This window comes from Salvelinus sp. IW2-2015, linkage group LG17 (assembly GCF_002910315.2).
Source record: "Salvelinus sp. IW2-2015 linkage group LG17, ASM291031v2, whole genome shotgun sequence".
NCBI classification, from domain to species: Eukaryota; Metazoa; Chordata; class Actinopteri; order Salmoniformes; family Salmonidae; genus Salvelinus; species Salvelinus sp. IW2-2015.
Window position 1 is genome coordinate 8,530,680 of NC_036857.1, and position 17,682 is coordinate 8,548,361.

General features: G+C 43.1%; 2 protein-coding genes across 5 annotated transcripts in view; both read left to right on the top strand.

The window, feature by feature from the left end:
- The window catches only part of LOC111976573 (transmembrane and coiled-coil domains protein 1), a 96,654-nt gene extending 92,982 nt beyond the window's left edge, over positions 1-3,672 (top strand). For all 4 annotated transcript variants that reach the window (XM_024005507.2, XM_024005509.3, XM_024005510.2 and 1 more), the window contains one exon: positions 1,032-3,672. In XM_024005507.2, coding sequence (XP_023861275.1) covers positions 1,032-1,346 — 315 coding nt within the window. In that variant the 3' untranslated portion in view covers positions 1,347-3,672. The remainder of the gene's footprint in view (positions 1-1,031) is intronic.
- Positions 3,673-5,970: 2,298 nt separating this feature from the next.
- LOC111976559 (plexin-D1-like) overlaps positions 5,971-17,682 on the top strand; it is a 99,600-nt gene continuing 87,888 nt past the window's right edge. The window contains 3 exon segments of the mRNA XM_024005477.2: positions 5,971-7,574; positions 9,230-9,406; positions 15,512-15,643. Of these exon segments, the coding sequence (XP_023861245.2) occupies positions 6,345-7,574; positions 9,230-9,406; positions 15,512-15,643 (1,539 nt within the window). The 5' untranslated portion in view covers positions 5,971-6,344.

Consider the following 17,682-nt stretch of genomic DNA (forward strand, 5'->3'; position numbering starts at 1 on the left):
TGTGTGTGTGTGTGTGTGTGTGTGTGTGTGTGTGTGTGTGTGTGTGTGTGTGTGTGTGTGTGTGTGTGTGTGTGTGTGTGTGTTTATTCCCTTGTCTCTAACCTACGTTTCCCCCTCTTGGCTGTAGGTGGTGTTAGAGTTCTATATGTAATGATCTTTGCTATTTGTCTGTCAGACACTCAAAATCAGAACAGATCAAATGTTATTTGTCACATGCGTTGAATACAACAGGAATACAACCTTACAGTGAAATGCTTACTTACAAGCCCTTAACCAACAATGCAGTTTTAAGAAAATACCAAAATAGCAACAACAAAAAAAGTAAGAGATAAGAATAACAAATAATTAAAGAGCAGCAGTAAATGACAATAGCGGGGCTATATACAGGGGGTACCGGTACAAAGTCAATGTGCGCGGCCACTGGTGTCGAGGTAATATGTACATTAGTCTGGGTAGCCATTTGATTAGCTGTTCATGAGTCTTATGGCTTGAGGGTAGAAGTTGTTTAGAAGCCTCTTGGACCTAGACTTGGCACTCCGGTACCGCTTGCCGTGCGGCAGCAGAGAGAATAGTCTATGACTAGGGTGGCTGGAGTCTTTGACAATTTTTAGGGCCTTCCTCTGACACCGCCTAGTATAGAGGTCCTGGATGTCAGGAAACTTGGCCCCGGTGATGTACTGGGCCGTACTCACTACCCTCTGTAGTGCCTTGCGGTTGGAGGCCGAGCAGTTGCCATACCAGGCAGTGATGCAACCAGGCAGGATGCTCTCGATGGTGCAGCTGTCAAACCTTTTGAGGATCTGAGGACCCATGCCAAATCTTTTCAGTCTCCTGAGGGGTAATAGGTTTTGTCGTGCCCTCTTCACGACTGTCTGTGGATGCCAAGGAACTTGAAGCTCTCAACCTACTCCACTACAGCCCCGTTGATGAGAATGGGGCGTGCTCGGTCCTCCTTTTCATGTAGTCTTTACTGTGTGTAGCCATACTGTGTACTACTATGTCTAACCCTTTTCTATTCTCCTGTCCTGCAGGAAGCTCTGGAGGCGTGTCAGACACGTATCTCTAAGATGGAGCTGCAGCAGCAGCAGCAGCAGGTGGTCCAGCTAGAGGGCCTGGAGAACGCCACGGCCCGGACACTGCTGGGGAAACTCATCAATGTCCTCCTGGCCCTCATGGCCGTGCTCCTGGTGTTTGTCTCCACTGTGGCCAACTGTGTGGTCCCTCTAATGAAAACCCGCTCCCGGTCCTTCTCCACCCTCCTCCTCATCCTCCTCTTCGCCTTCCTCTGGAGGAACTGGGACGCGCTGTCGGGCTACACGCACCGTGCCCTGCAGCTGCCCAGATGACCGAATAGAGACATGTGTTTCTATGACTATGCGCGAGGGTGGATACTCTGTCCACACACACACACACAGAAAGCAGGAAGAGCCTAACTGCCAATGGGATGTGGTGGTTGTCTTGACGGACGCTGAAGAATTAGTCTATCGGTTGAGCTCTGTGAGGCAGGATTTGGACTGAGGAGAAAGTGAGGGAAGGATGGAAGATGAGAATACCACTCAGTCATGACTTTTGTTTAGGAAGGATGAGACTTTGTTTACATTCAGAAATAGTGTTTATTTCTTTCACGGGATGCATCGTCATACTGTTTTTCTTCTAGGGGGTAATCAAGTATATTATTGTTGTTTATTATTTTTTCTAATAATATATTATTTTTTACATTTTATTCAGTACCATGTAGCGTTAAGCTCCTCCCACTCTGCACAAAGAGGAGCTTGTCAAGAAACTGATTGGACATTCACCTCAGAGGCTCAGGCCCTCTGCAGATAAATGGTACTCTGATTTGGTTGCCTTTCATAAAGAAAGTGCTCTACCGGTCTGTTATTGGTAGAAAATGAAAAGATGAATGAATCCCCACCTCGCACTTTTTCCACCATGATGGATTCTGAGATGAAAAGGAACCTTTCTACAGAGTACTCTTTGTTTTCCAGACACAAAAGGCTGATGGACATTACTTTGAGTGTCACGCTAAGAGACTTCTCGTGCTTCCGTACTGTTTCTACTAGCAATGATTTACGTCCTATTAAAGGTGTCTTTTCTTTTTTTTTTAAAGGAGAGTAAATTAATTAGGAGAGGTCATTTTAATTAGGAGAGGTGATGTAATGAATTCTAATGACTTTAGGGAGTGGCACCAGCTTAGACAAGAGGGAGGGTTTGACAGTTAGGGCCACTCACCACAGAGCCACCAGAGACCATAGTTACAGATAAGGCCACTTTGCAGGAAATGTGGAGTTGCCATGATATTGCTTTCACTGGTTCTCACCCATTGTGTCAGCTGAATTCCATGTTGGAAAGGCATAGACTGTCTGCCAGACATAGACAACTGTCTCCACTGCCATGCTACTGTTGTTCAATGCACTACCTGTATGAAGAATGTGACTCACTCCATCACAATGGCTAATTCTGATCTTTTTTTAACTAATTGTTTTTCTGACCGATCAGCTCTGAGAAAAATCTGATGTGAAAGGTTCTAATGTGATTGGTCAAAAGACCAGTTAGTGGGTAAAAGATCAGAATTGGGCTGCCTGTGTAAACGCAGCCTTACTGTCCTATCTCTCCATCTMTCTCCTCATTGCCCTGTTTTTTCCAGCATACTGTCGTATGTGCCAAAACTGTCCTATTTCACATTGCCAGATCTGTATGTGCTTTATTAGCCAACTCCTCTGACTCTCACAGTCATGACATGACAGAAGAGTTGGCTAAACTAAGCACAAWCTGATATGGGACCAGGCTAACAGAATATACCTYTACATGGTTGTCTGGGTAATTGCTCTGAGACACTCACTGCTAATAACCTGATGTGTGTTTCCTAATCCTGGTCTTTGATTACTGCTGAATATGATGGCTCTCTATCTGTCTTATCATACCATTCATCTGTTCATGGAGCTTCAGTTGACCTAGATGATATGAATGAGTCCATCTGAAGTCCATTCTGACGCTTGTTTGATGAAGATAATAACTTATAGTGGGAGCTGCAGACCAGCGTTCCGTAGTGTTAGGACCAGGATGTTTAGGATCTTTGAAACAGTTTTAAACCAGAAACTGCACTGAATTTATTGTCAGTCTAATCACTAAATAGAAATTAATTGAAGTCAATGGATATTGTTATTACACACCAATCAGTTTAAAGATACTGATCATTGTTGTGATCTTGAACGTTCCCCAGGTGAGTGGCTCCTGAGTTGACCTCTGACCTTGGTGTGACTTTGCCGTGACCTCCGATGCAGCGTGGTAGGGTAGGGTTGTGTGCTAAACCACTCCAGTGCCTTCTGATGTGGGATAATAAAGGTGCATTCCTGACTAACTCCTGGCCCCCTGACTTGTGTGTGTGTTGAGGATCGGAGGAGTTTGGGGTGTGTAGCTCTCTCGTAGGATTGGTAAGCGATTATCTCCTCCATGCTGGCCAGCTCCTGCTTCAGGTTAGGGAGGAAATGGACCAATAAGAGCAATTATTTAAAGCAAAGTAATGTTGGAAAACAGATTCTTAAACTGCCTGGACCACACTATCTCTGGATGAAATGTTTAATTGAGGAACAAAGTAGGCTGAAGCACTGATGGTGTTTTACAGTGTTTAATGTGAATTGATTATAGTGTGAATAAATAAGCGCTGTTGAAGTTTGTGTATTAATCCACTAGATGGCGATCCTCTCATGTTTATAGCACCTTAGTTTCCTGACATGACCCACACAGATGATCTGTATGCTCAAAGTTATCAAATTGATCCTTGAAACACCATATTTACTGTGTGTGTGTGTGTGTATATATATTTTTCCCATTCATATTCCCTAGCTGTTCATGCACCACAATGTCAGGCCATATGGGGTGGATGGGCAGTGGAGTGTTGACGCAGGCCTTGTGGAGGTGTTGTTTCTTATCTGTCAGGAAACAGGTTGGTGGGCAGAGCCCGGGCCTCAGAGCTCCACCACGGAGTAGAGAGCAGTAGCTGTTTTCACTGACAACAGAGAAAATAGCAGTCTCTTACTCCAGAAGGCCCTCTCCTTACTGTGAGAGAAGGCTCAGGAAGGAMGTCTTTCTCTCTCTCTCTTACACGCACCAATACTGTTTAAATGCCTTTTCTTGATGCACCATATCTATATTGCATATATTACAGACCCATGTATGACAAATAAGCCTACCTCAACACACACACACACACGCGCGCTAGCTTCCGTGAGGTGTCACGAATAATCGAGTGTAACCAGAACGCAGCACTTCGTTGATATCTGATCCTTGACAGCAGTGATCCGTGATACCCCCTCTCTCCCCAGTCTATTTCCCCGGTCCCTTCCCACTCCTCTCACTCTTAATGGGGCATTAGGGAGTGTGTTGGAGGGTGTGTGTGTAGGCTTAGGCTGTACATATGTGTRGTGGAGACTGTTGGTCCTGCATTGCGATCAGTCAGCTGGTTCCTTATCAGACCGCTTTCCTGCCCCTCTGCGCTGGCGGATTAGATGAGCGTGAGTGCGGGCCAACGTAAACACGCATAGACCTGGGCGGTGTTTATCAGCGCAAATAACATCGCCAAGTGGTGATGGGAGGCGTGCACCGACCTGAGGGGAACAGAGCTGGCCCGAGAGATATAATAGTTCCAGCAGGCTTTGATAGTGTCCAAACTGGCATGACGCATGGGTTAGAATGCGTCGAATAGAACAGAGTGATGGCCATCACATTTGATAATTGTATTTACTTTCTGTGGGCCTATCTAAACGGCTTTTGAGAGAATAAGTCCATGGGTAGCCTAATCCAAAATTACGGGCTCTCAGTTTGCGCTGTCACTTTTTTAAAAGTCCGTTTGAGTTTTTCCATGTTCTCTCATTGCATAGTTGTTCACAAGAAGCACTTAATTTGTGTTTTGGGGAAAAACATGGAAGTTTAAAGGGGCAATCAGTAGTTGAAACAATAAAAAGACAAATCCTCTCCCCTGTTTCGCAAAAACCAGATGGATGGGGCTGGAGAAATGTAACCACTCTCAAACTCATAGACAGAGCTATGGATGCAAGCACCGAATATCTATGATATCAAAATTATACAGAGTTTCTTTATTTACAAACATTGGAGTTAAAAAAGCGTAGGCTATATTTTGGATTGTGAGTGGGTACGACAGTAGAACTAAGCTCATGAGCGTGGTTACATACCTCGACTAACCTGTACCCTCTGTATATAGCCTCGGTATTGTTGTTTTGTGTAACTTTTTTTTAAACTTTAGTTTATTTAGTAAATATTTTCTTAACCAACAATGCAGTTCAATAAATATAGTTAAGGGCTTGTAAGTAAGCATTTCACGGTAAGGTTGTACCTGTTGTATTCGGCGCATGTGGCAAGTAACATTTTATTTTATTTTGTATTTAATTTAAAGGTTGTATTCGTCAAGAATCAATGGCATATGAAGTTCAAAAATGGATCTAGCAACAGCAGATTGTCCCTTTAAACTTAATCACACATTTTTGAGAGGTGCACATGTGTTGCTTTAGAATATTTATGAGGCGCAGGCCCAAAAGCTCTGCTAAATAGATGTGAATGTCAAAAACCGGAAAGGTGCGCTGTGGTGCCCATCTGGTAGCACTTTSACGTAGCTTACTCCCACCGTATGGGCGCAGAGCAGACGGAGCCCTCTGCGTATCTGCAGGCAGAACTAATCTGAAAACCAAGGAACCAACTGGCCGCAGGAGGTGAGAGCAGGACCCGCCATTAACCCTAAGAGGAGCGGAACCATGGGCTATACTTTCTTCTCAAATTATTATTTCCCCTCAAATTCCTCTCAAATTATTACTTTGTAAAAGTTATTTTATTATAGTTTTATATATATATATATATATAGAGAGAGAGAGAGAGCGAGAGAGAGATCATTAACAGTAATTACACCATTATTGTTCTGCCTTGGTGTGTGGATGTCCATTACGCAAATAGCCTACAATTAGCATGCCCTAATCACAACAATGAACTTTGACTGAACACATTTTAAATTATGAAATTCCAAGGCGTAGGCCTATATACTCCCTATTATTAACAATTAATGGGGGGTTTGGAATTGCAGCCGCTGGGAGCGGGGCTGTAGGTGGAGTGGGCAGAGAGAGGGGCAGCAGACAGCTCTGCGCGCTCAACTCTCTTCCGCGGTGAGCTGCACTGGGAAAATGAAGCACGACTCTTATTGCGTCACTCTGTGTTTGGATTTTGAGCAGGAAACAGCATTTCCTCTTAGATTGTCGCAGTAGGAACAAACACATTATTTTGTCCTTACTCAATGCACCCCTCCGCACAGAACACGCGGAAACCGGCCAGAAGGAAAAATGCCTCCTTCGGAGAAGATAGCAGTTCTGATTCTCGGCGTTCTGGTGCTGGAATCGCCCTGGAATGCCCATCACATCCCGTGCCTTGCCAGCGCGCTACAGATCCAACAGGCGTTCGCCTCTCAAAACCAGACAAATAACTTTGTGGTGGATGAGGTTAGCAGAAAAGTCTACCTGGCTACGGTAAACACCGTGTACCAGCTTAACGGGACCCTGAGCGTAGAAGTGGAGAAGAGAACGGGGCCGGTGGAGGACAACCTGTTGTGCCATGCGCCGCAGCTGCCCCAGGCGCCCTGCGAGCACCCCAAATCCCTCACCGATAACTTCAACAAGCTACTCGAGCTGGACAGGGAGCAGGGGGTGCTGGTGGTATGCGGCTCGGTGTACCAGGGCTTTTGTGAGCTCAGGAAGATGGAAAACATATCGGAGATAGCCGTGGAGTTCCCCCCTCATGGCGAGAAGACCGTGTTCCCCAGCATGCTGAACATCGCCGCCAACCACCCTAACGCCTCCACCGTGGGGCTCATCTTCAGGAGCCACGGGGGTAACACCCGGCTCCTCGTCGGGGCCACTTACACTGGCGCTGGGACCCAGTTTTTCCCCAAGAACCACAGCAAGGAGGACCTGCGCTTCGAGAACACACCCGAAATCGCCATTCGGTCCCTGAACATCAATGATTTATCCAGGCTGTTCACCTATGACATCAACCCGTCCGAGGACAACGTCTTCAAGATAAAACAGGAGGTGAAGCAGAAGAATAAACTAAACTTCGTTCATGCCTTCATTCAGAAGACCTACGCTTATATTGCTATCAACAATGACGCGAATATGGGCCACAAGCAGAGCCAGCCGAACAGCATCCTTGCAAGGATATGCCTGGACACTGAGAACACACGAAAATCCACCTCGGAAAGCCGAAAGCTCACTGAGTCCTTCATCCAGATGCCGCTTCAGTGTGGATATAACGGAAACATCTACAACCGGCTGGTCTCCGTTCAACCCGCGGAGATCCACTCGGGAAGCGGAGAGGGGCTGGAGTCGCACCTTTTCGGAGTGTTCACCAAATCAGACAGAAAGTCTGCCCTGTGTGYGTTTCGGTTCTCAGATATCGAGGAGGAGATCCGTCAGGGCCGGAGGAACTGCTCCAACTCCCCCAGCAGCGATGTGCAGGTGCTGGACAGCGTCATCCAGGGTTCGGGCGCAGCATGCGTACAGAAAGGGAACCTGGTGGTAAGTGAAGCATTTTACACTTCAGTGAGATTTGTATGCTTATTCATGTTTGAGAGACTTGGTTGGAACTAATACTGTTTTGTATTATTTGATTTAGCCTAGATAAAGTTAGCAGCCACAATTACGCATGGAACGCGCAATACGGCACTGTTCGTTTCCCCAGTTTGCATAATGTCATAAAAACATTGTTACATTTTTCTGAAAGATTTATTTTAAGATTTATTTTATTATTGGACTTGCTTCTATAAATACATATTTCCGCAAATATGTTGCTTTTGGCAACTTGGTATGACAGTTTGAATAATGAATCACCCCATATAATTTCTGGGGGGGGGAGCTCCGATGTCACGAGCGCAGCCCAGGGCGGCGATTGTGTGAAAATTCTTCCAAAGCACGCGAAGGTTATGGGAACCGTGCGGGGTACTTCTGTGAAAGTCACATCCGCGCCAGCTCATTCAAGCATAGGCCTATAGCCTATTGCATGTTGGAGAGGAAGAATGGACTTATGTATTTACATTTTTTAAAGAAAACTTTCGTTTGCCATCGATACACAACACATTAAATTAAATTACATGCAGGCTAACATTTTTTTAAATTTCCCTGGGCAAACTAATTACTTCTCTAAGAAAAAGATAGTAGGCCTATTTATTTTATGAAAAGCAGTGTTAAATAATCGAGGTTAATCGGTGTTGAATCGTGTTGTGTCAAATAACATAACACATTATCTCATATTTTACGCATGTAATTCAAGAAGAAAAGTTTATTCTTATTAACTTATAGATCATATCTATAAAGGCTGTTACTTTGACACTATAAAGCCCCACTCCTTATTATTTAGGCTAAATCGCCCCTATTAACGGAAATGTCTCTTAACATGAAAAGTCTTTATGCCGCTCGCGGCATCTGAGGAATGTGAAATACCATAGTTTCATTGTGSTGAGATTGACAGGTCGCTAGTCGTGACAAACAGGCTGTCTCCAGACCTCTGCGTTGACAGTCAGGTCGTAAAGATGCGGGGCTGTCCCATGAGCGGTGTTGTGTGGTGCTGGCCTGCCCTGTAGGCTCCGGTAACCAGATTAGACATCTCGACCGACTGTCGTTCTCAGCCTGTGAAAGCCAAAGACACAATTTCGGATAAGCACAGAGGTCGAGAGTGGAGCGGCTCGTGGGAAAGATCTCTTTCTCTCTCTCTCTCTGTGTTGATTTCCACTTCACTGTGTTAATCTTCGAGTCCTTACTGTTCCTTTGCCCTCCAAAAGACTATRGGCATTCGCTTGTGGAAGTCATCCAAGCATTTGAATCAAACGGAATGAATGTTTTGATGTATACTCAAGTTTTCATTTTCACATGGTAAATGTTGACAACAGGCTACTGTATAACAGGCCTTCAGCTGTCCTGAACATTTAGAGGGAAAATTGCCAATTCTCAAGAAGACATAGCATTTTAGCTTTTCATAGTGTTATAATTACATACTTATTACAGTGTAGCCTACTAAAACATAAGTGTCCAATAATGGTGTTACACTGTTTTGGGGTTATTTTTCTTTCCATTTATCTTTTTCTGCCTGCCGACATGCATGCCTGCCGGTCTCTCTTCCTGTAAATTGAGATATGTTAAACCAACTTTAAAATAAGATCTTTCTCTCTCTCTGTCAGCTGCAACCGGAGCAACTGGACTGTGGAGCGGCCCACCTGCAGCACCCGCTGGCCCTACGGAGGCCCCTGAGGGCCACGCCCCTGTTTGAGTCCCTGGGCCTCAGCTCGGTTGCTGTGGACAACATACACAACCATACCGTGGTGTTTCTGGGCACCAGCACTGGACGACTGCGCAAGGTCAGAGGAGATGGTTTACTTACATAACAAACCTCTCAGGAATATCCACATTTATAAAAGAGAGAGAGCAGTGGTTTATTTGTTATCCTTTTTGTCTTGTAAAGGAAAACATCTACAGTTGCTAGGCCTACTACCTCACAGTCTAACTTTGCTGCTGGAATTTAAGAACAAACTGAATGTGCCAGAGATATTCAGCCATTCTTTTATTCAGGGATTTATGACATTTATTGAAAATAAGTTAAAGTGTCAGGTGTAAATTACTATAGAGCTGGAACAGCAGGGAAAGGGGATTTTTTAAAGTAAAGGGATCATTCCACTTATTAGGTGTCTTTTGAGTAATGCAACTAAACATTTTGATTTCACCTCATTTTAACGTTCTGTCATAAAGAGCACATTCAACTTAAAAAATAATGTGTTTTCCCATCTCAAGAGGTAAAAAAAAAGAAGAAAAGACTATAGTAAGTGCCTATTTAGTGCCAAATAAAGTAATATGGTTGACCGTAACAGGGTTGACGACTTCATCTTAAATCATCCATAATCATCCTTGTGACAGGGGGAATGGAAGCTTGTTGTGTGCAACAGGGAGGGGCAATTGAATTCAAGCTTCACAACAATTGTTAAATTGTTAAAACATTTCTAGCCTGTCKRWMYATGGGTAACAGGGTTGAAGTGTTATGCTCRATCCACTCAGTCTTCCACCACAAAACACCWGWAAATGGCCAAAGAGACTAGAATCAGCTCACCTGCTTTTACACTATGATTTGACTATTAGATATTCAATGTTTCTTTGGAAAAAAATATTTTAAAAGGAATAGTTTCACCATATTAAAATGAGAGTTCAGTTCACGTAACAGGGTTGACCTTAAAATTAGTTTTTTTTTTTCATACCTTAAAATGAATCACTAATCACATGAAATAAATAATAATCTTCAGAAATGACTTTGTAAAAGCAACAAAATAACTAGGGCTTTACTATGATGGTGAATGCACAAAGGGACAAGATAATGAGGGACATGTCAAAATGCTGAATATAGTCACTTTACCAAGTCTTTATTCATATTTWAAAAAATGATTTATTGAATTTTCCATGTGGTCTATAAAGGGCACTTCACTTAATATAACAGGCTTTTACAATTCTATATTTGTACACAATTTATACTTAAAATATGAAAGTAGATATGGCAAAAGGCACTCATTTCGTGGAATGACCCAAAGAAAAAGATGAGAAATCTGAAAATAACTGAGAAGTAGGTCTAAGAGGTGCTGAAATTCATTGTAAAGAATGACCGCTAAATTACAAGGCACAATAATAAAGAACGTTCCCATATGACATGACTGACTGTATATAGCCTCGTTATTGTTATTTTATTATGTTACTTTTTATTATTTTTTACTTTAGTTTATTTGGTAAATATTTTCAAAACTCTTTCTTGAACTGCATTGTTGGTAAAGGGCTTGTAAGTAAGCATTTCACGGTAAAGTCTACACCTATTGTATTCAGCGCATGTGACAAATAAAGTTTGATTTGATTTGACTATCAGTGTTGGGGATTAGTGAACTACATGGAGTTCAACTAGTAATTAACTACATTTTGCAGTAGCTTGTTGTTAATCATTTTTTTTGTTGCCATGTAGCGGTGTAGCTAACTACTGGAACTACACCCTACTTTTTTGTAAAAATAAAATATGGGTGTAGTAGGCAGTCATTTCCTTTCTTTTTCAGCACCAGAAACATCGTTTTTGTGTTTAATTGGCTAAATTAAACATTCTGTTAGCATTTGACCCCAAAATTACCTGTTCTTGTAATTTCTAGTTATGACATTTCAGATTTGCATATTATGATAGTTTTTCACAAAGTAGTTTGGATGTAGTGAAATACTTTTTCCCAGTAACTTTAGTTCAGTAAACTATATTTTTCTTTAGGGTAGCTTTAGTGTAGCTTAACTTCTTCCATTGTGATGTAATTGGTAGCTTAGTAAACTATATTTTTAGATTAGCTTCCCTAACACTGCTGACTATGTAGTGGGTCGTTCCATGTCATTTCAGCAAGCCATGACACCCATCATCCCAGATTGTTCTGAAATAATTTCCGTTGTTAGAAAAATACCAGATTAGCATTCCTGCAACATTATTTTGTTGAAATATAATTTAATTTCTGATAATTTAAGCTAATTGATTGCACCCAAATTGGCCACTTTTTACTAATAATGAGAAAGACATGTTGGGGTGGGATTGGCGTGGGGCATGGGGGGGCATGGGGGGGCATGGGGGGGCATGGGGGGGCCCGTGGGTGGCTTTTGACCATTTATTTGAATTCCTCATGTCTAACTAAAAAAAATGTTTTTAAGTTTGGTCCAAGTCAGTTGTTAGGTACTATATTTATTGAATATTATATGAATCCTATAAATTAAAATGGCACATTTTGGGTGCAATCAATTAGCTTAATTTCTCAGAGATCAAATTATTATATTGCAACAAAATAATGTTGCAGGAATGCTAATCTTATCTGTTTCTAACAACAGAAACTATTTCAGAACAATCTGAGATGGTGGTTGTTGAAATCCTCTTTCTGGTGCTTTTTGAGGTGGAACGACCCAAGTACGAGGCAAGAGCATCTGCATTGAGAGGACATTTGCTTTACTGTGGGTCCTGGTTGAAGGTTCAGGTTGAAGATAAAGTGATGCACTATGAATTCATCTCAGCTATTGTGAATGAAAATGTCTGCTTTTATTTTAGGTAATTTTTKGGTGTTTCCAGATGTGGTACGCTATCCTTGATGCAGAAACAACTATTATAAAAGATGAAATAAGCTTTATGTAACATATTTTTGAGTGAGTCACGTCACACTTTTCTGGGGATCCATCATGATGTGACTCACTGTCACACAGTGTGTGTTTAAGGGTCCGTCTCTCTAATTGTTCAGCCTACAGTCTGGGAGCTCAGCTGTAGAACATCTGCTGCCGCTGCATCCTATGAAAACCTCCCTCCTGCAATTAACAGAATTCCTTAATTCTGTGTCAGCAGCACACCAAGTCCCCCCTGACTGAGCCAACAGACTAGAGAAGTTACAGCACTGAGAGCACCATGAGCTATACCTCTACCTCTCAGCAGTGTCTGGTAAAAACAATACAACCCAGTCTAAAAGCTTTCTGACCATATTGGTTTGAATTAGACTGGTACCTTTTACAACATTAGAAATATGTTGCTGGAGGGTGTCTTGTTTTAGGCCTCCTAAAAAAGCTTTCTGATTTGTTTAGCCTGTTCTGAAGATAATTGGTCATTGGGATGGTTTGTGTTTATGCCGGATTGTTCTATCGGTGATGGTTTGAATGGTGGTTTGTTGTGTGTGTGTGTGTGTGTCGTCGTGTTGTGTGTGTGTGTGTGTGTGTTGTGTGTTGTGTGAAGTTGTGTGTGTGTGACACAAAGTGTGTGTGGTACAAAATTTATGTGTTACATACCATCTACAGTTGCCAAAAACCCTATCACGATTGCTCTATTTGTGTGTGTGTGATTTGTGTTCCATAAATGGTCTACCTATTGCAATTTTAGGCTTTTGGAAGGGGGTGGCGTCTACCCACGTGCGTCGCCTGACTATGTCCTTATGCTATGAGTGAAAGGGGTTTGGTGTTTACCAGTGTGTCATTCTTACCCCTTACCCCTATCGATTATGTGCTTGCGTACCTCATCGCACTATTGCGGCGGCATCGTGTTACTCACAAGGATTATGATTTAACTGATCAGGTTTCTGGCTAGACATTTCTACTAGGCTTATCAGCCTGCCTTTGTGTCAATCTGTGAGGGGGTCGGAGGTTTAAATATGGGAGCATTCTATATGTGTTGCCTGGCTGTACGTCCAGTATGTATCTTGCGTGTGTTTCATGTTCGACACACCAGGATAGGTTCTATGTACATCTTGTGTGTGTGTGTGTGTGTGTGTGTTAGTGTGTGTGTGGTTGTGTGTGTGTGAATCATTCTGACAATCGCACAATCGACGTGTTGTGCTGTGTGATGTTGTGTGTTGTGAGCGTGTGATGTGTGTGTGTGTTGTGTGATACGTTGTTTGTGTACCAATTTGTGTGTGAGTGTGTGTTTCTATCAGATATGCGCGCTACGTCGTGTGAACTACGCGCATAAACATCTTCCAATCCATTTGGTGTGTGTGTGTGGTGGGGTTGCCCTGGGGGAAGCTCTGCAACAGAGTATAATGGTGCTGTTAGTGTTTGTAATGTGATTCTGGCTGTGGAGCTTGGCTCGGGCTGAGTAGTACAGAGTACAGAAAAACAGTAGAGATTGAGTTAGGCTCTGCTACTGGGGTTAGGAGACCCTCAATGAAGTAATTCAGCCATGTTAAACTAATTCTGCCCCTCACACAGCATACACTGTCTCTCTATTTCAACTCTTTGTCTCGCTCTCCTGTCTCACTTTTGCTCTCCCTCTCTCTTTCTCTCGTTTATTTCCCTCTTCTCAACCCCTCCCATAATGAATTTTTCTTTCTTTGCTCCACCCACCCCCCCCCGACCACACAACACACGCACTCACCACACTTACCCACACACACAATTGCACACTGACACACACACACACCACACACGCACACCCAAAACACACACACACACACCACACACACAACACACACCAGTGCCCGAACGCACAGATAGAGGCTTGGAGCAGCTGAGTACACTCCATGCGCTTGAACAGAGTCTTTCACTGTGTGCGGCAGAAAGACAAACAGAGAAAAAGGGAGAGGCGTGAGTGACCCCCAGTAATTGCATGTGTTTTGTTGTTTGAACCTGCTGTGCCCCTGTGCCATCTCACCCCTCCACCACCTTCCCTTCAGTCCTGCCCAGGTGGTTCTCTATTGTGACCCTGTTGCTTATGATTATCTTTTATTGTTTGTTTTATTGTGCGTACCACGTGCAATATGTGTGTGTGTGTGTGTGTGTGTGTGTGTGTGTGTGTGTGTGTGTGTGTGTGTGTGTGTGTGTGTGTAACCGGTGTGAAATGGCTAGCTAGTTAGCGGGGTGCTCGCTAATAGCGTTTCAATCGGTGACGTCACTCGCTCTGAGACCTTGAAGTAGTTGTTGCTGCTTTTGTGAAGCGATAGTAACGATGCTTCGAGGCTGTCAGTTGTTGATGTGTGCAGAGGGTCCCTGGTTGAAGCCCAGGTAGGGGCGAGGAGAGGGACGGAAGCAAAACTGTTACACGTGAGCATTTGTGTGTTTGTTTGTGCTAGTGCTCATGTATATGTGTGTGTTTGTGCGCGTGTGCGCGTGCCTGCGTCTGTGTGTGTTGTGTTGTGATGTGTTGTGGTTGGTCACTAGAGAAGTAGCCCAGTCTGTTTGAAACCAGGGCAGTCTCTAGCTGGTTTCCTCAGAATGGCAGGATGTCCATTGAGCTGAGACAGAAACCACAACCATTCAGAACAACAAACTCTCTCACTGTCTATGTGACAGGAAGTCACAGCCTTAGTATTTATTTTTCTATGTATCACTGTATGTGTATGTGTGAGTGTGTATGTGCAAGAATTGCAAAGATTTCATAATTTTCTATAAAGTGTTATGTGTTTCCCTTTATGTGTGTGTGACTTACAGTGGCAGTGTGACTTAATGTTAAACTCTGTCTTTTCTTTAAAAAAGCATTTAGTTAGGTGACAATTCCAGTATCTCAATGTAGTACTTTCAAGGGAGATTGTGCTGGAGTTGACAAAAGTCATGTTTGCTTAACCCCCAAATCACAGCCCAGTGAAACTGTGTAGGTGTGAGACAGGAAACCAGAGCAGAGCTAGCATGTTCTCCCATTTACTGTATGACTTAGAATTATGCGTCTCACAGGAGGGAGAGAGGAGCACAGATGGCCAAGTTAATGAATCTGCCTACCTTGGAGAAGTAGCTTACTGCACATCAGCACAGCCATGTAGTGTGCCTTTGTATTAATACTACAAACACACAGAACTTACCTTTTAGGTTGAAAATATATAAAAAGGGCTTAACACATGAATTCTCTCAAATAGAAAACCAAAATGGAAATTATTGTTGAATAGTTTGCTATTGTTGTAGGATTATATGGTGTTTCTAGCTTTCTAAGCACTCTGCCTTGTGTCCCACAGCTGACCCTCCTGAAGAACCTGACTGTGGCCAATCAGTGGGCTCTGAAGCTCCCAGCTGGCGAATCAGTGCACCACATCATGACCTTTGACCCCATGGACAGGAACTACCTGTACCTCATGACCTCTCACCATGTAAGGCTGTGGGATCCATACTTTTATTCATCAACTAGACTCAGTTAGACTGGTTCATGTTCTCACTGACACTGGCATTGGTTTAGTTTGTTTGTTTGACATAATATGCAGTGGCCATTTTAGCATGTACATCTTGGTGGGGCTCACACCACCAAAGATGTTTAGATGCATGCCAGAAAAGCCACTACACAACACAACAATAAACAATACATTAATTGCACTATAACGGTGACAAACGGTGCCCGCAAACTGTTAGGGCCTACATAAAGCTGTCCCAACAGCAGTCCCATCACCTTACCACCGCTACACCTGGCTATCAGTGGAGCCTTGTCTGGCAGCGAAACAGTTTATTCAGCCTCATTTCCTGCCTTTAAAAACCCCATAGCTGATATGGCTGACTTGCTTAAACAAATGTGGTTTCTACCGACAATTGAGATGTACAAACTATGGCATAAGGGGMYGACGAGCGGATAAGAGGCAATCTGTAATTTCGATTAAGACATTAATGAGCGATCTAGGACGGATATAGTCAATATAACTATTTGGATTTATGGTGCTTTCAAGACAACTGGGAACTCGGGAAAAAAACAAGGTCGAATCATGATCTTCAGGTCAGAGCTCTAGAAAGAGGCCCGAGTTTCCAACTTGCAATTCCGAGTTGGATGATTGTTCAAAACAAGCTAGTTTTTTTCTGAGATCCCAGTTGTCTTGAACTCACCGAAGTCTGAGATTTCCCAGATCAGTTTCCAGTTGTTTTTAACGCGGCAGAAGTCATGATGGATTGACAGCAGTGCCAATGTTGGATGTTTATGCTTTTAAGTTTGGAAAAGAGACCCTTAAACCCAGACTTGGACCACACACCCACTCCACTGAATAGCAGGCTAGTGATTGCTTTGCAATGCTTGCAGTTAGCCACTGATTCCTTCCAAACCACTCATTGTTGAATTAGCGATTTCCAACTTGTTGTGTAATGTTTATGTCCAATGGCTGATGAGCACCGATATTTTTATCTATAATTTCTCTTCATTATTTATTTTCATATGGCAAGGATTGAAAAGGATTTGCCAGTAGATTGTCGACTTGATTCATGATGATGACCGCTTGTCTAGCTTGCTAGCTACGATTTTGAAAGTATGATGTTGATATGATCAGTCCAATCAAATCTCAATAGATAATTCGTGATTTGACATAATTGTATCTGTGGCCAATGACCTTGAGCCTTCTTGGATTGGTACTTCTAATGTAACTWTGGCAGCACCTAAGGGGCTTAAATTTATGAGCTCTCCCTGTAGATTTTGCGGCGACGTAGTGTCCCCATGAGTGACGGAACACTGAGCCAATCACGGAGCAACTAAACAACATTACCAACTCCTACGCTCTGTATGGGTGCCTCACCACCACAGAAAGCACTGAGCTAGGCTGAAACACCTGCATTTTGGAGCTGCCTTACTCAAGAAAGCAAAAAATAGACCATTGTTTGCAAACTGAGATGTGACACATACAGTGGGGCAAAAAAGTATTTAGTCAGCCACCAATTGTGCAAGTTCTCCCACTTAAAAAGATGAGAGAGGCCTGTAATTTTCATCATAGGTACACTTCAACTATGACAGACAAAATGAGAAAATAAATCCAGAAAATCACATTGTAGGATTTTTTATGAATTTATTTGCAAATTATGGTGGAAGATAAGTATTTGGTCAATAACAAAAGTTTATCTCAATACTTTGTTATAATGTTTATATTTACCTTTGTTTGGCAATGACAGAGTTTCAACGTTATTTTCTGTAAGGTCGTCTTTCACCCTAAGAGTTTTTCTATCACGACTGGTTGCTGCGTATTTTGGCCCATTCCTTCCATGCAGATCTCCTCTAGTGCAGTGGATGTTTGGGGCTGTTGCTGCGGCAACACGGACTTTCAAACTCCCTCCATAAGATTTTGTATGGGTTTGAGATCTGGAGACTGCTAGGCCACTCCAGGGACCTTGAAATGCTTCTTACGAAGCCACTCCTCTCGTTGCCCGGGCGGTTGGGTCTTGGGAT